This window comes from Heloderma suspectum, chromosome 2 (genome assembly GCF_057233095.1).
Source record: "Heloderma suspectum isolate Gila_16-S chromosome 2, 16-S_ref, whole genome shotgun sequence".
In the NCBI taxonomy this organism is placed as follows: Eukaryota; Metazoa; Chordata; class Lepidosauria; order Squamata; family Helodermatidae; genus Heloderma; species Heloderma suspectum.
The window spans coordinates 162,482,031-162,506,173 of NC_139459.1; the positions used below are offsets into that span (position 1 = coordinate 162,482,031).

The following is a 24,143-nucleotide window of genomic DNA, read 5'->3' on the forward strand; positions in this document are numbered from 1 at the left end:
TTGCATGTAATCTTCCTTGTTAAGCACCAAAGCGGCACCACCCTTGTCTGCGTTCTTAATCACTATAGACTGATCCTTAGCCAATTGTTTCAAAATGTTCTGATCCTTCCTTGATAGATTGTACCATCCTCTCATGGGCCTATGTTCGATACGTTCTATATCACCAAGGACCAACTGTTCAAACCCCTGAATATGGGGACTGGTAATAGTTGGTATAAATCTTGAACTGCATTGAAATGGAGAAGATCACTTTCACCAAAGAACTCCCTCAATTTTAGTTGTCGTGTAAGTCGAAAAAAAATCAACATGGGTATGAAAGGCATTGTATCTGAGTGTGGGAACAAAACTCAATCCCAAATTCAAAAGTCTAATTTCATCCTGCGATAATTCCCAGGATGATAAATTAACAACTAAATCCTGTTGCATACCTTGTGTCATGGGTGAACAGAGGAAAAATTACTTCTAGATGGGCGTTATCTTATCAATTGAGAATTTCTACTGGGACCTTCATCACCCAAAGCTGCGGATGATTCCTCACCTGCTTCACTGGCATCTAAATCCATGAGGACATTAGATAGATCTTGCCAAGAAGCCCGATAATGTTGTTAATTATAGAGAGAGCTCAAACAGAAAAAGTTAACATACGTATTGACAATTGTGAATCTAAATTTAAGGAACAATTTTCCACCGATGAGATTACCAATAAATGTCGAGCGTTAGAGAAAGAACTTAAATTGTTTCAATCTGAATGAAAATTTACAAAAATTTAAAAAAAATTCTAGGAATGAACAGGATTACTCGGTATCTAATGTTTTTAAATGGATATTTAAAGATCATTTTCAGAAAAATAAAAAGCAGGTTTCTTGGATCAAAGTGTTTCTGTTTCTGCGACAGAGATGCTTCTGTTATCTTCCTATATATGTACAATTGTATTCACATTGTTTTCATATGTATAATTATATCGTTCTAACAACAATTCTATTTTAAATAGATTACTAACACCCACTACGTTCATTGTGTGTTTTCATATTGTTACAACATTACACTAGTATTACCTGACCCATTTACAGTTGTGTGATTGTCCGCTAATCCCCAAGATACTGGACAATTGAATCTGAGCCTCCCACAAGCAAATCATGCTCTATGGATCCTCCAACACCTTTGCTTCTTCATTAGCACATCTAATTAGGTCACCAGTCCTAGCATAAATCAGCAGAGGGCTGAAAAGAAGCAACAGCTTCCTCATACGGACACAGTGGCTGGGTTCATGCAACATGACAATCACACTCAAGATTTGAGTATGGGTTTGTGTGAGTTGTCATTGAACCATGGGTTGTTGTTGAGCCATGGGTTGTGTTGTGTGAACCCAGCCACGATAACAAACCATGGTTAACCACGAACAACCCACAGTTCACAACCCAACAACAAACCATTGGCCCAGTCTGCATGACACGACAGTCTGTCATGGGTTAATTTACCTGCAAAGACCTGCAGTGCGTACCAGCTGCCATTATGAATATGCAAGCCCCAGCTGGGGTTGCCATGGCTTGTAGTGTGAACCTGGCTGGCGGGGGGTTATTTAAGGATTAAACAACCCTCAAATAACTGTAAAACAGACCATAGGGTCTGCAACGGTTGCTTAATGGCGGACAGCATGTGCTGTGGCATCATGAAGATTAATTAACCTGTTGTCACGTCATCTGAGGAAGGTCATTGTATTCAATGTTCATCCTACTTAGAGTAGATCCAGTGAAATGAAAGGGACTTCAGCTAGACTACCACTGGATACAACTCTGGATCACTGTTTAGGTAATTTTACTCCCCCTAAAATCAGCAGGGAGGGGGTGGAGATTTTGGGAAAGGCTCTCCTAGCTCTCTTCCACAGGTCAGACACAGGAGGAAAGGGAAGGCCTGGACACCCCTGCCCCCATGTGGCAATTCCCCAAACCACTAGCCCATATGTTTGGCTAATCTACTGGGGGGGGGGGGGTTCTGCCAAGCAGGGCCAAAAGATGGCTAGGAAAGGATCGCCTGTGTACTTCTATTTAGCTTTGCTGCATAGCATTAACAATAGTCATGAAGGCACACAATGCAGACATGATTGCTACTATCCTAAAGAAAGAAAATGCAACTTTTGGCTTCTCCTCATGACAGACAGCTGACACAGATTTCAGATTTGATGCTTGTCTCCCCTCCCTACCCCAATGGAGAAAGAAGTTACCTGTGCAAATCTGCTTCTTTGGCGTCTAAGAAGTTCACTGTGTATTTAACAGATTTGGCCATTAGAATCCTAATATCAAATGTGTCCTAAGAAAGAAAAGCACACCCATGAAAACCTCTGGCTGGGGCAGGGCACCTGAAACTGTAAGCTTGGGTTGCCACCAACCAACTTCCATTCCCAGAGGGCTCCTGCCACCACATCAAAGAACTTTAATTTCTGCCAAAACTAATGAGTTATAAAGCAATCAAACTTACCACAACAGGCTGTCTGAAATATTCATCTACTGCTGCACCACGAAGTGCTGACAAATCTACCCCATGGAAGGATGGCTGATACCTGCAAGACACGACACAGCAGGCTGGATTACCTGGGGTGACACCAATCCAAGGAGGACACCCTGACATCAAGAAGATCAATCTTGTCTCAAAGTACACATTCTGGAAAGACAACAATGACATTGCAGAGAACCATAGAGGTTCTTCACTGCTATCTAACTAGGGGAGACTAGAAAAGGGCTGTTGCTGCCAAGATCTAACCAAGCTTGAACCTCTTTGGCACAGATCCACACTAAAGTTTGTTAGACAGTTTTTCATGGATAAATGGTAGTGGTGGCAACTGGGCCAGGCAGGTTGAGTTCACGAGAGAACAGACTCACCAAAAGTTAGCTTTTGTGAACTGTTCCATGTAGAGCTGCTCATCTGTGAATGGCGCTAGATGGACATCCCCAATTGTTGGAAACATATTTCCTGAAATGGAATGGAAGATGGTATTTTTATTTACAGAAATACTTTTATCCCAACTTTGTTTTCACAAAAGGTGGATAATGTTCTTTTTTGTTTTTTGATGTAATAAGAATTTTTAAAAATAACAACAACCAATGAACAGGTTAAATCCAGACAGAATGGCAGGCAGGCGGGTTGTAAATCTGATCCAGGTTTTAAAAACTCAGAAATTTTAAAGACCGCAAAATCAAACCAAGTTAAAACAGACAGGAGCATCAGATAAAGGTATAGCTAGATTTACAAAAGAACCCTGTCCTTAATAATAGTAAGCCAGCTCTTGTACTACGAGTGTCTTCAAACTCATAATTTCTTTAGCACTCCGAGTCAGAGAAACATGTATTTGAAAGCAAGAGCACCTTAGCACAAACCAGTCTCACAAAAGGGACTTGGAAGTTTAATACTGACTAGTGCCCGCTAACTCACTTCGGCAAAAGCTCCTTGAAGACGAATCTATTCCAAATCATGGTGGTTGTTCAGGTTCAGACAACACACCACGGCTCATCATGGGTTATTTAACCCACAATGAGCCACAGTGCCCACAGGTACCAGGTTGCACGTGCGACCCACACTCAGGGCTGTTATGTTATGTGAACCCAGCAAGTGTGGGTTATGCGAGCATTAAACAACCCTCACATAACCCTTAAACAAACCATGGATTATGCGAGGGTTGTTTAACCCTCACATAAGCCATTTTCGCCAGATTCTCATGATATGGCCCCCCCCGCCCCAACCAGGGGTGCATATGGCATCGAAGGCAGATGGAGGGCAGTTGCAGAGCACAACAAGCAGCACCTCCTGCAGCCCACAAGACTGTTGCCATATTAAAATATTATCCTACTTTAAGCAACCAAAGACGGCCTGTTAGTGTGGTTTAGTGTGCCAGATGCAGCCTTGAAGAAAGCCTCTCTGCCTTCTCTACCCCAACTGGACCACCATCACAAGCATTAGTCACTTACCACTGGGCTTTAAATACTTCTTGGCATGCAGATAACTCTCCAGCATACGCTCATTGAAAAGCATATAACCCATTGGCTCAGAGATAATGATGTCCACCTGCTCCGGAAGTGAGACCTCCTCCACCTTCCCAGGAATGACCACGATCCGGTCAGTGAGGTTGTTACTCTTCACTAAAACCTGGCCAGGAAAGGGGAAGGTCAGAAAGAGACCACCAACCCACAGACATTCCACATCTATTTGGTCCCAAATATCCACAGGCTAGAAAGGGATGGATGTTTTAAGGTAAGTAAACTGAAAGAGACCCAGTTAGGGCTGCTGCTTATGTTACCATCAGGGCTGGTGACGTGGAGACAAGTGGATGGTTTGGCAAGCCAGTGGGAAAGTAATTCATTCTGAACCTAAGCAACAAGCTGTTCAGACTGAGGAGCCAGGCCAGCATGAGAAGCTCCACTAGCCTCTTTTGTCACCTGTTCCGTGCTGGACTGATAGTATATCCCATCCTTCTGAGAAGCATCAGAAGGGTGGGATATACATTTTATATAAGTAAAATATATAAATAAATCTTCTGGACATCAGCAGTGGCAGTGTTGCAGGACCTGTGAGCTGCCAGTGTGACACAGAGAGTAAGGCACCTAGGTCCCACTGCAGGAGTTGCCAGTTCAAGCAACCTGGTACCTAGAGATATCAAAGTACAAAATGCATGTGTAGTGTGGCAGTTTAAGGATGCAATGCACAGAATATGCCACTTTCTCCTTTAAAATAAAAGCAACAAGCACAAGGGATGCAGCTCCTTTTCCCATAAAAAAAGCCACAAGCAGCATTCGTACATGCTAAAATGGTTCAAGCAAACACTACTGAATAGCCTAAAGGGATCTAAGTGTCTTCCTTGGTCCAGAATGAACTACCTACAAGAAGCCAGGATCTGGGAAATTGTGAACTGCAGGTATCACACCAGCATTTTGAACATGTGCAGAGTCAAGTTAATTCATGGTTTGGCGCAGTTCCAACACAACATCATCTCCAACAATAAGATAGGTACAGACCTGGTTTGCATGTAAACAACCCATGAAATTGGTGGGGCCGTGTGGGAGCAAGTGAGCATGCTGCCTCCTGTGCGCTCACTACTTCCAGGTTGGATTCACTTTGCTAAACAACCCATGAATGCCCCATTCCTGGTTGTTGGCCATGATGTCTGAACCCAGCACTCTGGGTTCTTGAGGGTTAAACAACCCAGAGATTTAACCCAACAACAAACATGTTGTTGTCGTTCCTGGGTTGTTTAGCAAAGCAGATGCAAAGTGGCAGTAGTGAGGCAGCACACTTTGAGGGTGGGAGGCAGCACTCTTGCTCCTGCATGGCCCTGAAAACCCATGAGTTGTCATTACCTGCGAACTGGGCTATGGAGTCCTGACCTCTCAAGGTGGTTGCTGGGAAAGTTAGGAGATGTTAATGTATCATCCTGCCTCCAAAAGACTCAGTGTGGCAAACACTGGGGTTTCTCAGTAGAATCTTCACAATCACCCTGTGAAATAGGTTCGGGTGGAAATGAACAACTGATCCGAAGTGAGCTTCAAACCTGAACAGGGATTCAAAGATCCCGCACATTGCCTGCACCTTAAGGATAACCCGGGTTTTTATAGAGCATCACAAGTCAGAGAAGGAAGACAACCTCACCCATTGTAAAATCTGAACATTTGTCACCCAAATAAAGGTGGGCTGCCAGAGACTGCTCCACCAACCCTGAAACTTCACTGACCTCTGCATGCTGAGCCATTGTGCTGGCTTCCACTGCATAGATTTTTCTTGCTCCAGCCTGTGCTGCGAAGAATGACAGGATGCCAGAACCACAGCCAACATCTAATACGATCTGGAGGAAAAAGTGAAGAGACAAAAGCACAGTCATGTTCATCATGAACACTGAGCATAAGCAAAATCTCTTCTCCAAAATAACCTCTTACCAACCATTATATATGTAATATGTAACAGGAAGTTATAACCAAGCCAGCTTTATTGGCAACTGCAAAATTCTGGAGACTGAAACTCTTCCATTCTTGAAAGCTGCAGTTCCAATGCTTGGAGTTCTAATTTGTTTGTTTACTTAATGTACTTGTATATCACCTTTCCAGGCAGAAAACATGTGCAGGGCAATTTAGAAAATGTTTTCAAAAACCATTCCAAAGCTAAAAATATCTGTAAGAAGAAAATTCAACAGCAGAAACCATAAAAGTTCTTCAACTTCATACCGGTCAATGAAGAGCCATTTCAGTTAAAAGCAGATTCAAAGCAACCTGATAAATCTTACTGGTGGGTACATGAGCCCGAAATAGAGTGCATTACAGTAGTTCAATCTGCATGGAATCAGAGCATAAATAACCAAGGCAAGGTCTGGCCTCTCTAGATAGAGGCACAGCTGGCAAATCAGCCAAACCTGATACCACCACCCAGCCTTCCACAGATAGCACTTGGTCCAGGAGAACCCCCAAGCTGTATGTCTGGTCCTTCAGTGGAGTGCCACTCCATCTAAGGCCAGTCACCCATCAAATCAGAGAACAAGCCTGCTCTGGAAGCCTTTATAAGGCTAAAGCCTCAACAGATGATGTACTCTAGTCTACGGCCATTCAGGATATCTTTCCTAGTCATCCTGAAGTTCCTCCTTCAGCTAGAAGTTGGTGTTGGTGCTCAGGCAGAATGTCTTAGAATCCATGTTTAGAATCCTGCAGAGGACTTGAGAATCCTGAAGCCAGGTGTGCAAGGATCATAGAGGGAAAGTTTAAACTTAATATAGCTTATGCTCATTTCCCTAATAAATAACATTTTAAGTTTAATAATTGTTCTTGTTGATTGTTGAATTGTTTTACAATTTATTGGCCTTACTGCTTTTATTTGATATCACTCATTTTTAATGTTGTAAATTGAATTGCACACCATAAGATGTTGCACTGCTTTTCAAATATGCTAAATAAAATGTATTTTGAGCCCAGAAGAAATGTGGCCTGGATATGAAACTTGCATACGTATTTTCAAAAAGTAAATTCAGGCTTGCCTTTTACAAAATGTGGGTCATTAGGAAGAGTACCTCATTCCTGGGTCTTGCATTCATTTGCATCACAAACGTAGGATATATTCAAAGGCCCGGCTTTTTGAGAACCTCTCCTTAGGATGGGGGCCTATAAACTAGGGCAATCCCACCTCTATCCCCAAATGTGGAGGATCATTCCTCACCACTGGGCAAACCCTCCCTTCACGTTCACTGCCACTATTAAACTATACCATTTTATTTAAAATATACCTTTCCCCCTAAGTAGTGGGTCATTAGGCTTGAGACAAAACAAATCAGAGATACCAGGAAAGTAAACAAAGATATATAGTATTTTATTAAAAAGAAATAAAACCAGAAAGCTTATGTATGAATGTAATTACTTTTAAATAGGGCTTGTATACAGTAACTTTCACCACCAAACAGGTGTTGGAAGAGCCATTTCCTACCTCTAACCAACCTTAAGCCAATTCCCCTAACAAGCTCCACTCCAGTTAACTCACAGGCCTAACAATGAGGGCTGGAAAGGCAGTCTTCTCTCTGGTCAGGTTTGACTTCCACCTTCAAGGCTGTTCACCAGGCTTCTCCCGAAGTCTTCCGTTTGATCCAGCAGCTGCTCAGTCTTCAGACCACTGCCACCAGCTGACATTCAGGCTTCAGCTCTTTCCTCAGAAGGCTGCTCCAGGAGTCTTCCTCCCCCCACTTGCAGACCTTCAGCTTCTGCCTCATGTGCTCTCAAGCTCAGCCTCCTGGTCCTGTAGCTGCTCTTCTTCCTGACTGATGTCTTCTTCAGGTTCCCCAGCCTCCTGACAACTCTTCCTCAGGCAGATCTCCAGGCAAACTCCCCTGACGGTGTCTCCTGTCAGACTCCCCTGCCAATCAGTTTTGGTGTGGCCAACATTCTGTTACCCCACCTCTGTGTAGATTTAGGACTGATGGGCATCCTTAGAATGTTCAGCTATTCTCCAATCAGAGGGTACCAATTTTGATCCTACCTGCCCATATATAGGGACCCAAACCTGGCTTTATTTTCACCTCTTAGTGGTGACAATAACTTCCATTTTGCCGGCACACCATATTTACAACGCAACTCTTATCAGGCACAAGCCTTGAGTAAAAAGCATACACTTTTCTTCTGCTGTTAACCCTTTCAGACCTTCAGTTACTGCAACATGTAACAGTTGTTTTAACTTTTACCTCAATTTCTTCACAGAGCACATAACTCTAACCAATGGTTTAAACCATGGATTGCTGCCCTGCCCAGGTTTCTCTGGCAGATGATCAAACAAACCATGGTTTGTTTTCTTAATCCGTGGGTAGTTTGTTTCCCTCCTCCGCCCACTCTCTGTGCATCCCAACTTCCTTTGCGGCACTGCAGTACTGGCATATGAAGAGGCCAGGTTTTTTTTACCGCTCTTGCCTGCTGCCTCTGTAGCCTGGTGAAACAACCCATGAGAAACCCACGATTCTGGGTTTGCACAATGACAACCCATGTTTCAATAACCATGGTTAATTAAACCATGGTTTGTTGTGACGTGCAAACCAGGTCAAATAGGGTCATTAGATCCCACCCCCTTACCTTATCTTTAAAGTCACTGTGGTTCTGCAGAATTGCTCTCTGGTATGTGCCTGTTCTGACATAATCCTGCATCATATTTTGCTGCTGGGACAAGTATCCATAAAACTGAAAGGGAAAACAAAGAGCCTCTGCTAAAGCCAATAAACTTTCCCCTCCAAAAAAGGAATACCACAACTGCCACATAATTTTCAGGAAATTTTCATCTGATTTATTTATTTATTTATTTATTCAGAGAGAGAGAGAGAGAGAGACAGACAGAGAGAGAGAGATCCCAAATGCTGACAAAGCTTGTGAACGACCCTCTCTAATCAATTGGACTCCATTCCACAATGCTGGGGGAGGTACTTGAAAATATTAAATGCACAGATAATGGCAATGAACAAGCCCTATTGATCTTTGTTTACAGAACTACCCTCCACACCACCTCAGAGTTTCTGCTAATGATCAGGGCATGCATCTAAGAATTTGTACAGCTCAAGTTAAGGCTTACGACCTCATGGTGTTGGGAAAAACCTTGCATACACCCTGGCCATTTCTTTTGATGTTTAATTTACAGCATGTATGTTTTTTTGTAGAAAAAAAAATCTGCTGCAAACAAGCAGATGCTCCCAATTTGCAGAATTCACCTATTTAACAATCCAAAGCTTTTTAAAATCTCCAAATTGCGGATAGCATACACTGTGCAGGGGGAACGGGGAGTTTACACAATGTCTCCACACACAGACACAGGAAAAAAAGATCAACTGTTAAACCCACCTACCTGGAAGTATTGTACCGCAGATGATTCTTCTGTGCGCTCACTGAACACTGACTGTTCCATGTTGTGGCCCCGGCAGTTTTTCAAGATATTATAAAACGAGCAGAAGTCTAAAGGTAAACCAGAGCATTGCCTCTTTAGCATTCAGAAGTCATAGGTTAGACCCAACCCAGAAGGAACACAGAACTTGGATAACATTTGTCTAGCAGGAAATACCCTTTCTGGTTGATTGGGTCTGTGGGGAGGAAGAGAAGAGTGAAACCACTGAGCAACAGACGGGGTTGTGCATATTCCAATGTTCTGGCTAGGAGAGGGACTATCCTATCAGCCTTTAACCTTTAGTAATTAGTCTTCATGGCTGTACAAGGTTCCACAGCCTCAGTAGCAAAGCCAGAGAGGCCCAGTGGCCATGCAAGCCGCAGCTGAGGCATTGCAACTCAAAAGTCTGCCTTCATAAATGTATCCAGTGCTATCCTAACCCAACAAAGTTCTCTGCTTCCAGTTGTTTCTAGAGCAGAAATCTGGAATTTCACAGCATCTGATTTCCAACCGAATTTAGTTTGTAGATGTTAGTACAGCCATCTATATTAAAAAGAGCTCTCCCCAAACTCATGTTACCACCTCCTAGAAATGTAAAATTTCCAGAAATTTTGGAGCCATAGAAAAGACACCCATTTTCCCCCAGAACAAATGGAAAGGGGGGGGGGGGCTGAAAAATACTCAATACTCTTCCTTCCTTCTGTAAAAGTGCTCTTTACAGATCTAAAGTCACTTTCTTACTTTAGGAGCATAACTATTCATAACTTGGTTTGTTCAATTAAATTTAAAAACTTTAAAAACTAAATTCAGTACGTTTTTAACTATTGCCTGAATAAAGTATAGTTTTAAATTTAATATACCAAACAAGGTAATTTTATTGACGAAACAAGTTATACATAAAACATTTTAGGTTCTTGTTCTATGTCTTTCCAGAGGAAACTTCAGAAAGTAGTTCTTCAAACATCTGAACCTTCCTAGAGAACAGAAGTAGGAGGAAGAGCTGGAGGCAGAGGAAGACTGGTATGCAGCATCTGCTCCTGTCTGTAAGGAACTGGCTCGGGTGGAGTTTAGGGTAATCTGTTCTGAAGGAAAAGCTACTGAGAGCTTATTTAGCTGGGAAAGACTCTTACCTATTTGGAATGGTAACAAATATATTTAAGAACCCGGAACAATCCTATGCCCATACAAGGAACCTTCAACATTGAACATCCCATGCTTTGCTGTCTTCCGTTCTGTTGCTGTTCCACTAGACGTGCCTTTGAGCACATCTAGTTGAAGTTGCGAGGATGGAGACGGGAACTGGGAAGCTTTAGGATCCTGCAGATCCTTAGTACCTCCCCAATCTGCCCCCTTCTCCCTCATTTGCATCCTTACCTGAGATCGGAGTTCTGACCTCCACCGCAGCGCTTTCTTCAGCAGTTGCAAGTGGTAGGAGGGGCAGGGTGTGTGTGGATTCCTTCTCAGACTTCCCCTCCCAAGGTTGTAGCAGGCTATGTTATCGCAATATCCTATGGTCACTAGGATGCTCTCCCAGGGACCATAGGATTACTCTCTTAAGCAATCTCAATCTATTACTTGAAGAGTGACATTTTATTCCCTTTTGTAAATATTTCTCCTTAATAAACATCTTAATTTTTGATCATTTTGAAATATTTTGTCTTTAGTGGCGGTATCAATCTCATGTCTACACCATAGGGACCAGGCTATTGAATTTCTTTTAGGTTATAGAGGGTTCATTTTGATGTCAGCAGTTAAAGGTTTTATAGCTGAAGCAGCATTTCCTAACAATGAAGTCTAATTGGGAACTTTATTAAAAACTGTGGCAGTGGGTTCCATAGACCCAAACCTTTTGTTTTAAAAAACAACAACACACAGGTGGGATAACACACACATTGTTCTGTCACATGTGATGGCAGTGGCAGGATAACCTACAGTGTTCTCTGACATGTGGGTTTTAGAACTACACTAAATGACTGCTACAGCATCCAACCAGAATGCCCAGAAATACAGGACTCTCTAGAACAAAACTCAAACTGTCAAGAACACACATTTTCTTCATATATTACGATACAGTTCCCCTAGTCACACATCGAGAAAATGAGCATGACTTGGAACATTCCTAAATATTTTTTATCATTAGAAGACACATTAGCTCAATAATTTCAATAAGGAATGAAGGAAGAAAACTATGCTTGGGAGTCTTATAGATAGGTTTAAAAATGCATTTTCCTCCATGGCCTCAACATTTCCAGAAATGTTAGATTTCTCGTCTTCCTATAAAAGACACCTTGTCTTAAACATTGCATTCATCATTCTAAAAGAAAGTATTTCATAATCCATGCTTTCAGCTTATGAAAACAAAAACATTCTTGGGAAAAAAAACTTTTCCTAAATTTTTCTGGGCCTTCACATCCTTCCAATGTGTGTAAGAATGCTATTCTATCCCTTCTCAACTTCCTACACTCTTTTCATCTCTGTCCATAAATTCAGTTCCATTGTTGTAGTCACTCTAGTTGGCCTTTTCACCCTTCCCTAGCCCCTCCCACGAATTCATCCATCCTTCTTGAGTGTAGGTACCTAAATAGAAACCTCAGGAAAAAGACAAGTGACGTATAGTATGAAGCCTCATATTATTTTGCCAGGTAGGGAAGTTTTTGCTTGCTTGCTTGTTTTAATATGGAAGAACATGAAATCCTCCACCTAATAAGCTGAAGTAGCACAGCCCATCAAATACATAACTTGGAACTACTCATCATGTGCTAAAGCGTTTTCTCTCCTTCTCCAATACAAAAGGAGCCACTTTGCATAGCCAAGTTTTCTAAGCCCTTCCTATGGTATTGGTAATGGCCTTGGTTCTGGAATAGGGGGTACAACTGCCTTTTGTTCCCATGGCGAGCTGGTAGTGTCAAAACCAATCTATGCCTATTCCACATCACTCTGGGCTAACCATGCAAATACAGAATATGGAAACTGGAGCAGGATTTGCACCCTGCAAGTGTGAGCTTTTATTTGTAAAGCCAAACTTCTAGCCCACAGTATTACACAAAAGTGGCTACTGGCTTCAGTGTCCTGAATAGGTTCATGTTCTCAGAACTGTAATTGATTGCCTCAATGTCCAACTGTCTTTTCTCATGCTCCCTAACACCCAAGGCTCTACAAAAAGCTCGATCTTGGAAGCAGAACTATGCAAACATAAGCAAACTGACTTAATTTGGGTCCAAGTTAGAAAAACTATTTGGAAGAGGTCCGGGTGCTTTGGTGCAGAATCTTCCGTGGCTTTTTGACTGGTGTGTGGAGATGGCCTGCAAACACGAACACGCTTGATCAAGGGTATTGGGGTGAGGGTGGGGACTGTATGCCAGGGTGACCCAGTTAACCCTCTCCTCACAGTGAACCTGTGTATGGATGTTCTCAAGTGCTGCTAGAGATGGAAGGCCCACAGGTGGGAGAAATTTCAAAGTCTCCATTAAATATTTGCTGGGTTGATAATGATAAATCAATTGCATCATTATAGGGGATGTTCTAGACAGATTTAATCAGTTTCTGCATAATTACTTCCAAGCCCAAATAATGTAACCTTTTTGCATATCACAATTTTGATGTCTACTGTTTTCAGCTCCCCCTCCCTCCACCGTCCCATTTACCAACTGGCAAAACTGTTACAGCTCGATCTCCAATACTGGATGTATTTGTTACTTTCTGAATTTGGATATATTTGTTACCTTTTAACACCACAAATATACAAGAACAGTGAATGCAGTGCTATCCTATGTAAGTTTACTCAAAAGTAGGTCCCACAATGTTCAATGGAGTTTACTCCCTAGAATGTGTGTTTATGGATTGCGGCCTAAGTTATACATAACACATTTCATGATCTAAAAGTGGTAAATAAAAATTAAGACAAAACAGTCATTATTACATATATGTCCAATTTTCTGCCACAGTCCTTCCCCCCATGACTCCAGCATTTCCAGACTTGTTAGATATTTGGTCTTGCTCTGGCTCACCCAGGGGCCACCATCTCCTGATGCCTTTTGAATCAACAGGGATGACAACTGTTCAGCACATCCACTAAAGACAGTATAAGCAGCAGGGGTTTAAAGTTAACCTGAAGATAGATTTGGGTGAAACATTTCGGGACTTTCCTAACCGCAACAGCCATTAAACTGCTATGATGGCATAGAGACTCTCCTTTTGAGAACTGCCAAGGGTGCTCCAGAAACAGAAGGTGCTGTCCTGGGACAGTAACTGAAAGGATCCCTTTCCACCTTGATAACTGCAATGTACTGGCAGGGTATACATAGGGATGGCGGAGAATTTCTCCCCGAAACTTCGGGGGGCCGAGCGCCAAAGTGTTCGGCCCCCCGAACAAGTTTCGGGGAGAAATTCTCCGCACCCCCCCGCCCCCCGCACCCCCCCCCCCCGGGACAGTACTTACCTTTGGCGAATGTCCCTCCCGGCGGCGGGTCCGGCCGGCGGTTCGTCGGGTCTTCGTCCGGGGCGGGAGCGGCAGCCGGTCTTTTGACCGGCTGCCGCCGCCGCCATTCCAATAAAAGAAAAAAAAAAAACGCCCCCGTGATAGGCTATGTGACGTAGCCTATCACGGCTAGATTTGCAAAGTCAGCCGTGATAGGCTACGTAAATCGTCACGTAGCCTATCACGGGTGACTTTAAAAAAAAAAAAAAGCACGTACGGATAATGGCGGCCCCCATAGGGAGCTGCCATTCCCGTTCCTTATTTGGTCGCTGTAGTCTACGTAAAGATTACGTAGACTACGGCGAAAATAAGGGCAACGCTATTTGCGTTGCCCTTATTTTCGCCGTAGTCTACGTAAAGATTTACGTAGACTACAGAGACCAAATAAGGAACGCGAATGGCGGCTCCCTATGGGGGCCGCCATTTGCGTACGCGCTTTTTTTTTTAAGTCACCCGTGATAGGCTACGTGACTATTTACGTAGCCTATCACGGCTGACTTTGCAGATCTAGCCGTGATAGGCTACGTTAATCGTCACATAGCCTATCACAGGGGCGTTTTTTGTTTTTTTTTAACTTTTAATTTCGTGGCCGGGCGAGGCGAGGCGCCTCCTCCCCGGCCTGAATTTCGGCCGGGCGAGGCGGGAAGCCTCCCCCCCGGCCTGAATTTCGGCCGGGCGAAGCGGGAAGCCTCCCCCCCTGGCCTGAACTTCGCAGGGGGAGCAGCGAAGCGCCTCCCCCCCACCGCGAAAAGCTGCGAGACCAGGTAAGTGACTTTCATGCACCCCTAGGTATACAGTAGAGAGCAAGGCTGTGGCTTCCCAGCCCCTCAAGCAGCATGTTTGTACAAACCAAACACAAATCTGCTGGTACATACCACTTGGAGTTGCAAACTGTATAAGGACACTATTACACCCCAGTGTAATGATGAAGGACTGTTTGCCCACGCGGCTGCATTCCGTCTCCTTCGATACAGAACACTTGAACACGCAAACATCATCTTCTGTGAAGGGAAAGGGGAGGAAAGGGGAGAAAATCATCAGTGACTTTGTCAAGAGTTGAAAATTTTGCTTTGTTCAGAGAGGGGACATATGGGTTATTTCGTTCCCCAGACGGGCAGGCTTGTTGGCGCACCACATAATACAGTCATGCAATATTTAAGACACCCTACAGTTTTCACCAGTCCTTACTCAAAATTTTCTATTTTGCTCCACCAGTCTATAGAAAATCCAAAATCAGAGCGCTGAAAAGTTCTGAGGAGAAGGGAATCAACGTATACATCCAAGGTAGTAGAAAGCTATAATTACTAGTAGCCAATAAGAATATAGAACAGCCCTGGTGGATCACACCAAAGGACTATCTAATCCAGCATCCTGTTTCTCACAGTAGCCAACCAATTGCCCCAAATGGGAAGCCCACAAGCAAGACATAAGTGCAATGGCTCTCTCCTGCTGCTGTTCCCCAGTGACTGGCATTCTGAGGCATGCTGCCTCTCATCCTGGAGGTAGCATATAGTTATCATGACTAGCAGATAGCTATATAAAAGCACCAGGTATCTACTGTCAGTCAGGCTGAGATGGTTACACCAGTCATAGGATATGGCTCCTGGCACAGAAGCCTTTCAACGGCTTCCTAATCCTCATGCTTACAATGAAATGCCTCAATACCTGTAGGAACTTTCCACTAAAGTTTAGAAAGCTGTGTAGGCATCATTCTAACAGGTCAGGAGAGGCAGAGTTGTGCACTGATTGCTCACATTATCTACTTTTCCTGCATTCCACACACAGCCCACACACTCCCTTTTTCCTTGCATTTAGACACCTGCTGCAAGCACCATAAACTGGAGTTTTCCTCTCCTAACTCCTGCTCCTGTCTGGGATTGGGAGCTTCCAAACACTCCCAGTCCCAGTCTGGCAAGAAAGTCCTAGCCAACTCTTTTCCTGAGTTGTTTTCCTGATACAAAATCTGCATCAACTTCAGAGAATGCTTATGAAATCAAGAATTTATGTTTGGCTATGTATTCATATGTAAGGCCACCAACATTACTTGCATGAAGACTACATGTCCAAAATGTCTCCAAAGCAAGGGCTAATACTACTGTGAAGAACAGTGTTTCTCCATGACAGGGGAAGTAAAAGTCTATGTTGCTTAGGTTACGGAGACCATATGAGTTGCACAATAAATTCAGTTTATGACCTATTGTGTCATATTTATATGCTTGATCTCAAAAGACACATTTGCCCTAAATTTATATAGAAAATCAGGCTTCAACACAATGTTAAATAGGGGGTCATAGATTCAGTTTTAAGAGATGAGTACAGACTTCACAGTCAAATATAATTTTAAACGAGGTTATGTTTTAATGGACACTAAATGAAAATGATCTGGGTGTTTTTTTTTAATTATTTTAATCAACTCTGGAAGGAGCCTTTCAAGGTAGAAGGCTAGGATTGCTATAACCTTACAGACAATAGGAACTGTAGCCACAACAGCTGTTAACAGGCATGCAACTGAAATGTCAATGGATTCATCATCAGAGGGTACCTGCCTGATACTTTGCAAACCAGAGAATTGAGGGGTCCATCACCAGGCATTTAATGGTTACTTCAGGAAGATTTGGCCAGGACTACCAGCATCAGCCTTCCCTCACTTTGAGCTGGATGTCCCATACATTACAGATGAAAATAAATGAACACAGCTCAGGCACTAAGGTCTTATCATCAGAACTTTTTGAAAGGGACAGTTATCCCCACTGGAGGCAGAACCACCAATACAATGACTCTTCCACCCCTCTGGATCCATCTACCTATCAGTCCACTTTTACAGATAGCTATAAACACATATAGTGTGCTGTCCACTCTGCCCCAACAACTAAAATGTCTTCCACAATGTGCTGTCCATACATCAGTAACCCTTCCCCAATGAAAAACAGCATGGAAAAGAATGTACTTCCTACTTTGCCAAGTGAATTCTATAGAAGTGATTTAAACAAAAGCAAAAACACACATATAACAATTAGCAGACTTCCAGGGACAATAAGCACACACTCAGCCAAATACAGATGAGTTCATACAGCTTTCAACTCATTGGAAATAAAGATTAAGGTACTTCCTTAAAAAAAAAAAAAAAGTGTGGGGGAGCCTTTTAAAGCAATTGTTCCATAGCCATGTACAGGAATTTAAAAGCACCCCCTTGCCAAAAATTGGCTGGGGGGGGGTAAAATCCAATCCCCCACCATGGACCCTTGGTGGGGGGTTGGATGTCACCCTCTCCCCACAAGGATCGCTGAAGCAGCTTTCATGTTGACAGTTTTCAAAATGCAAGCCGCTTCAGCGATCTTTCCCCAAAACTGGGGACAAGAGTGTACTTTATTTGAAGGAGCAAGGAGGGTGGGAGTGGGGTGCCAAGTGAGGGACCATCCCAAAGGTGTAGTCCACCCATAAAAGCATGGAAAGCTGCAAGTAAGTGAGTAACTTTAAACCTTTCCCCCCCCACCCCCATGAAAGAAGACGCATGTCCCCATGTAACCCTAAAGATCACTCTTTCCACATAGGTTTTGACAGCAGTCAAAACTGAAGCAGCTTGAGGGATCTTTAGAGGGAAGGGGAATGGTGTGCCCAGCACACTGAAAAAGAGGTGCTGGGGGATCAATACAGTCTATTCTTGCCTGCACCCCTGTATGTTTGCAAAGTGCAACATACAGGGCGCAGGAGGGACAAGCCAGTATCCTTTGGTTTCCGCTGTTGCACGCATGTGCATCTGTGGAAAACTGAAGAATTTAAAACAACATTTATGCACATTCCCTGGGCATGGGGCAGTGCAAAAATATTTTCCCAGTCCCACTTTTGTGAAAAAATGGGGCCAGGAAAAAAAATTTTTAAATGACTCTGACTGCAATCAAGATCGCGATTGGAGCTGGGCAGGAAGGATCGGCGGGGCAAAGGTGTGTGTGTGTGCCATTTGGGCATCACTGGAGGGGCTGCCACTGGCAAGGGGGAAAGGGCACAGGCAGCAGCTTGGCTGCAATTGCAACGTGGCCTGCTTGGCAAGAGAGGCAGAGGTTTCTGTCACTCTTCACGAGTGGCTCGCTGCCCGATGCCCTTTACCCATGAGAGGTTTGCATGTCTGGGTTCACACGACATGCCAACTCATCATGGGTAAAACAATCCCCTACTGCAGATCATTGGTTATCAGGGTAGTTTGTTTGGGAGAAACAACCCACCGTGATAAGAATGGTCCGCGTTTGGACAACATGCTAACCTATAGTGCACCTGTGATGGGTTAGTGTGTCATGTGAACCCAGTCAGCATGTGTTGGAATGTTCTAGATAGGGAATTGCTTAGTGAACGTCAATCAGACACACAAAATTCTAGCCTCACCCTCATGAGAAAATGAAGACAACGTTCAGGGGGACTTTTGTATCCTCCTTGCTTCCAGCCAGTTTCTTTCACCCATACCCTTTAACTTACTCATTCCTCACCCCCACATTTCCCCACACTTAAATTTTTGTTTTTCATTCTAGAGTTCCAGTGTCAAGCTCCACTCACTCTTCCCTTGGGCAGAACATGAGACGTTGTGCAGGGTGCAGAGATCCAGAGGGCAGGATGGAGAAGATCAAGAGTTCCACCAAGCAATTTCCCCACTCACCAAGAGCTGCCATTTCGATTAAGGGTCAGAGACAAGGCCACAAGCTCAGCAGGAGTCATTTTACTACAGAGAATTAACACAATGAGGCGTTGTCTCCTGAAGACATAAGCAGCCTCAACAGGACATGAACAATGCCTCAGACTGAATTTGATTGGAAAGGCAAGGGTTAGCCCAAGATCAGGAGGGGATAAAAAAACCAAAAGCATTTGTGTGCCTTGCAAAGAACACAATTCAGGACCTAGAAAGGAGAGCCCTGCCTTTTCAAGATATTGCTTTTGAAAGCTATTCAATGCAAATGTCTCCCATGCACATTAATTAGGCTGTCAAGCTGGGCCTCTAAGTTCTTTGTGCGCAATAAAAGGGACAGCAGATGTGCCCTGGGCTTCCATACACATAACACAAAAGGGCTGAATGCCTGGTGAATCAAGGGGTTCAAAAAGGCCGCCAGAGAGTTGTCACATCAGAGCTGGATTCATGAGCTGAGAGATGCTTGCCCCACCCAGAGTTCGGCTTCCTTCCAAGTGTGAAGCTACTCCCTAGGCTCCCCCCCCCCCAATATTATATCAAGACTGGCAAGTAAGCTCCATTGCTATTGCTGCCAAGCCAGAAGTTGCTGAGTTGGAACATACTTTTACTCAGTGCTTTCTATGTGCATTTCATTACAACTTAGGAAGTTTTCACATGCAGAAGAACATTTCAGAAGCGAGTTATGTTGCTGTCTCATCATTGTTCACAAAACAGAGGAGAAGCATTTGTAAAAAGAAGTAGCATTCTGAATTTGGCCAATGCAGATTTTACATTCTCATTACAAACCCACCTCACCAAAATGCATTTTAAAGCCCAGCACTATTTTCCAACACGTAGGCTCATGTAGCCTAGGGCTGTGACGCAATAAACAAGACTTTCTGCTTGCCATCAATACGAACAGCACAGTCTGGGCACTTGGAGATATTCTAACACATTGATAGATCTCAGACACTGTTTTTAAGCAACCCAAAGTAGATCTGCACACAGAACAGTCCATGAAACCAAAGTTTGGCTCCAAGTGGAAGTAAGCTTCATTCCCCAAATCTGCCACAGCCCAATAAACCTTTCCCTATGAAACAAATAGTAACTAGCCGCTTCATGCCCATCTGCCTCCAGCAGTCAGGAATGGGTGGAGTTCACTGGACTCCAGTGGAGAAAAAAGTTGACTCAAGTCTGGGAGAACTGGTCAGTCCCCAATCATGGACCTAAGTGGTTTGAGGCAAGCTGCTACGTCAGCCCGAGTCCTCCACCTAGAAAGTGGCAAGTGGCCTACCTCACTGGATTGCTGGGTTCAAACAGAAAAACTGTAAAGTGCAGCACTTCTTAAACATTTTGAGGTGGGACCCACCTGTAAACCTAACCTCAGTTTTCAGGATCCACTTGTCAACTAACATTACCTTTTGAGCCCTCTACAAAAGAAAATGCAAGAATATCACATCAGTAGCTAATACTGAACAAGTTTATATTTTATTTTTCAGTTTTATGTTTCTAGGTATATATAGGCAGTATGCATTTGAACAGAATTTCAACATGACATACAGGGAAAGAGGAAGCGAGCAAGCAAGCTTGTTTCTTAAAGCTGCTGCACAACAGCAACAGTGGCCCTGGAATTGAAAAAAAGCCCCTCTAAGCAACCCACACTTTGAGAAGCTCTGCTGTAAACCGCAATACTAAGACTACTACATAAGGAGAGTGGGAGTATTTTGCAGAATACTATTTTAAAGAACTTTTCCCCCCCTATTTTTCTTAAACACATGCTGGCAGTGTTTATATTAGACACAAGTATCCAAAGTTATACTAGACACCAGTGTGCCTAGTATAACTATAAGAGGTGGAGCCCTCGCATGGTTTCTAGTCACCAACCCACCCACCCCAAATGCCAGTCACTCACATATCTCTTTCCTAATGCAAAAATGAAAAGAAAGTTTTTAAACTTTAGGCTAAAGATGTTGATTTCTCCATATATAGAATTTAATCATAAAATACAAAACCACGCTGGTTTGCATATAAACAGACTTTTTAACTGCTTTGCTCAAAATACACAGTTTTAGAATTAGCGTAAGTTTTCACAAGTATTCTGTGGCTTGATTTCATGGCACAGAATCACAGGGGTTCTCAACAAAGGGGACCATGTTAACAACAAATAATAGTATCAGATACCAGTCAACCAACTGTCTCTTGGGCAGTGGTCAATTACCGCATGAAACCAAGAATGCTCTTCTATAGGTGACAGACTGGGTTTTTTAAACTGCGTTGTGGTGGTCATATGCAGGAGAGGGGGCTCCTTGCTCCTCAACCACGCAGGATTATGGCTACACAGACATTCCAAGTTTTTTTTTTAAATCAAATCATCATGAAATACTAGGTTTTCCCTATGGTTCTAAATAAAGGCCAAGAACTGTTCAATCTTTGATCATTGTACAACATTATTAGTAATAAACAACTGAGAATTTAATTTCATAACTTGGGTGTTGCACTTTATTACAGTTTAGATTATAAATCAGTTTATTATTCGTTTAGTTTATTATTATTAGTTTGTTATTATTATTAGTTTGTTATTATTATTAGTTTATTATTATTAGTTTATTATTATTAGTTTATTATTATTATTATTAGTTTATTATTATTATTATTAGTTTATTATTATTAGTTTATTATTAGTTATTATTAGTTTAAATCAGTTTAACTGATTATAAATCAGTTTAGTAGTGATTTAGTAATCACTACTAAACAGTGATTGAAATACCCAAGGATGTGACAACATTTGATCAACTGACCACGTATTTTTTCAGTACTCATAAGGCCAACCATAAGTAAGATCACTTTCACTTATACACCCTGCATCCTATGGAGGTTTTCAAATCTTTCCACTGTAGACAAGTTAACCCCACTAAATGGGCAGACTCAATTAGACTATGGAAGCTAAAACCCCAGATTAACAACAAGCTCCACTAAAGAAGACAGACTGCTCCAGCTAGCTAGTGTGGTGTAGTGCTGCAGTGGCAAACCTGTGGCCCTCCAGATGTTGGTAGATGACAAATCCCATCACCCCTGACCATGCTGGCTGGAGTCCAATAACATTTGGAGGGCCACAGGTTCCCACTCCTGCGGTAATGGATAAAAATGTTGCATTTGGACCAGAGAGATCTAGGTTCACGTTCCTACAAGGTCATTAAAAGCTCACTTGGGTCAATCACTCTCTTTCAAATCTAAGGTACCCTCACAGAGGTTGAGAAGATAGAGGGTAGAGGAAACACAAATGTAAGCTGCCACACAGGATAGCTAAATGTGACAGCTAAAATAAGGCAATTCATTTCATCTCAGTTTGGTCCCAACTCTCTTAGATTTCCTTGGCTCTGCATATTGCTTCATTTAGTTGGCTAACAGATTTAAACTGGTAATGCATATTATGCTCAAGCAGGCATAGATCTTTTCTACTTCCTCTAGTCCCCCAAGGCATCTTTTTGCTATTCAGCACAGTCAACATCAGTGCTTAGCATTTAGAGTTTTGAAGTATTCAAAGCACTCATTTTATCTTGTAAACTTTGCAGCTGCCTATAAGATGGGTCAGTATTATTAGCCATATTGCAGACGAGGGGGTGAAGCTGAGAAAACATAGCTTGTCTCAGGCCACCTAGTAAATTCATGGTGGTGGCAAGATTTAAATCAGGATTTCCCAATTTATAGCTCAGTATGGACTCTACACCACACCAGCTCTCTCATAAACAAACACAAGTGAGCAAAGCACATGCAGATCACTCAGTAGCATTTAACTGAATACTTCACACACACCACTTTAATCCATTACCTATTCAAGCTATTAAAAAAGGAGATTTTCCTTGTAATTCTTGAATAGTATAGGATCATCACATAAGTATATAGCAAGTGATTGGGAAAGATGAACCAGCTGACTTTCTGCCTGGTCATTTACAACTTGTCTCCAGACCACTAATTTTTGCAATGAATATCTGCACAGCAACTCACTCGAACAATCTTGTCCCTGTCAGGTAGGAATTCATTAGCTACATATGTATCAAGTTATTTGGAAAGCTGCTCTTACTGGATGTCTGCCAGGGCATTTACTATACTTGTTGCTGAGTTGAATTTTCTGTCTGGGGATTTATTTGTTTACATTCTTTAAAAGATCAAGACAATCAGAGAAAGATGAAAATTGCTTGTTACAATAGTTCAAATCTGCCCCACCCCCCGCATATCATACAGTTAGAAAAAGAAAGTTACCACCTGGAGTTCCAATTTCTAGTTGAAGACCATCATATGTGGGGCTCCCATAACCTACCCTTGTAAGGTAGTATTCAACCACCATATTACTGCAGCAGGAACTCAGAGTTTTAACTATATTTTTTTGAAACTCTATGGCAGATGAAGAAAAAAAGATCCAATTTATAAACTGCTTTAACAGCCACTTTTAATACAATTTCTGGTACTTCTTCAATTTATCTGATATTTGATTAGCTTGTTCACCTCATCAAGGAGATTTCCCCATATCAAATGTAATATTCAGGGCACTAATAGAACATTCATATTTTATAAAGGTAGAAAGCTTTAAAAAATGGTCACTCCTTAATTGTATACTTGCTCCCACAGCTATATCAGAATACACGGAACTCACTGCTACTCGATTTCAAAGTAGCACTTAGCTTAAATACTGTAGCTGGGCTTTCTTGTACATGCAGTCGTAACTCCAGTTATTGTTAGCAACTGGAAACCTCATGCAAATAACTAACGATCATTAGAGAAAACTTTCCAGGGAACAGGTAAGTTGATGTCCAACTACTGCACAGCATTTCTTTCTTTTGCAAAGTATTAGCTACACTATCAGGTACTGGACTAAACTGACTTCAGGTATTATCTACCAGTTGTAGCAGTCCAAACTTTGCCCCATCTACAAGAAAAGGAGGCTCCAAATTGCTCAGCTGTCACTCATTTCCAAACCAGCAGAACCAAGGACAAAGCAAAAAGTTCTCTTATTTATAGGCTGGCTGGATTGAGACCTCAAAGCAATTTTATCAGGCTCCTGATAGCCTTACTGTATTTTAGCTAAGATATACTAAAGCATTTGCCCATGGTTTCACTCATCAGGAAAATTAAAACAATTCAAACTGTGAGTTTGGCATCCCACACTTTAATGTTGCATTTTTGTTTGATTTTGTATGCAATATCTTAGCTATGACCAAGCAGAGATGCTCAGTCACTGTCAAGCCCTTCCTACTAGGTAAGGATGGACATATTATAGTGCCTGACCATCCCACTGGTCAGTTTGTGTGTCAGAATATATTTCCAGGCCCTGAACAACTGTCAAAACAATGAAGTGGCCCCCCAAAAAGAGAAGTTGGCCACCCCTGGTTTATAGTGTTATTTTGGACAAAAATTACAATTTGATAAAATAGATATGATAGTTTTCCTAGAGTTCCCCCCAAAAGGACTTTTTGTAGTAACAGAAAACCAAAAACCAAGGAACTTCTTTGAACTCAGAAAGATATTGAGGCCCACAAAGCCACAAGCTAGCAAGCTTGGATCAAGAAGAACAAATGTGCATCTCATAGAGCCAAGCATCCCTTAAAACCAAAGCTACAAGAGAAAAGTAGAGCACCAACACAGTAA

At 42.5% G+C, this 24,143-nt stretch overlaps 1 protein-coding gene across 6 annotated transcripts in view; it reads right to left on the minus strand.

Annotated features, from left to right (window-relative positions):
• Positions 1–24,143, minus strand: part of CARM1 (coactivator associated arginine methyltransferase 1) — a 54,766-nt gene that overhangs the window by 24,256 nt on the left and 6,367 nt on the right. For 4 of the 6 annotated variants that reach the window (XM_084835527.1, XM_084835526.1, XM_084835525.1 and 1 more), the window contains exons 2-9: positions 14,725–14,850; positions 9,337–9,443; positions 8,577–8,681; positions 5,717–5,827; positions 3,960–4,137; positions 2,877–2,967; positions 2,476–2,557; positions 2,222–2,307 (exon numbers count right to left, since the gene is read on the minus strand). In XM_084835527.1, the coding sequence (XP_084691653.1) occupies positions 2,222–2,307; positions 2,476–2,557; positions 2,877–2,967; positions 3,960–4,137; positions 5,717–5,827; positions 8,577–8,681; positions 9,337–9,443; positions 14,725–14,850 (886 nt within the window). The remainder of the gene's footprint in view (positions 1–2,221; positions 2,308–2,475; positions 2,558–2,876; positions 2,968–3,959; positions 4,138–5,716; positions 5,828–8,576; positions 8,682–9,336; positions 9,444–14,724; positions 14,851–24,143) is intronic. The other 2 variants (XM_084835529.1, XM_084835528.1) reach the window with 1 other exon arrangement.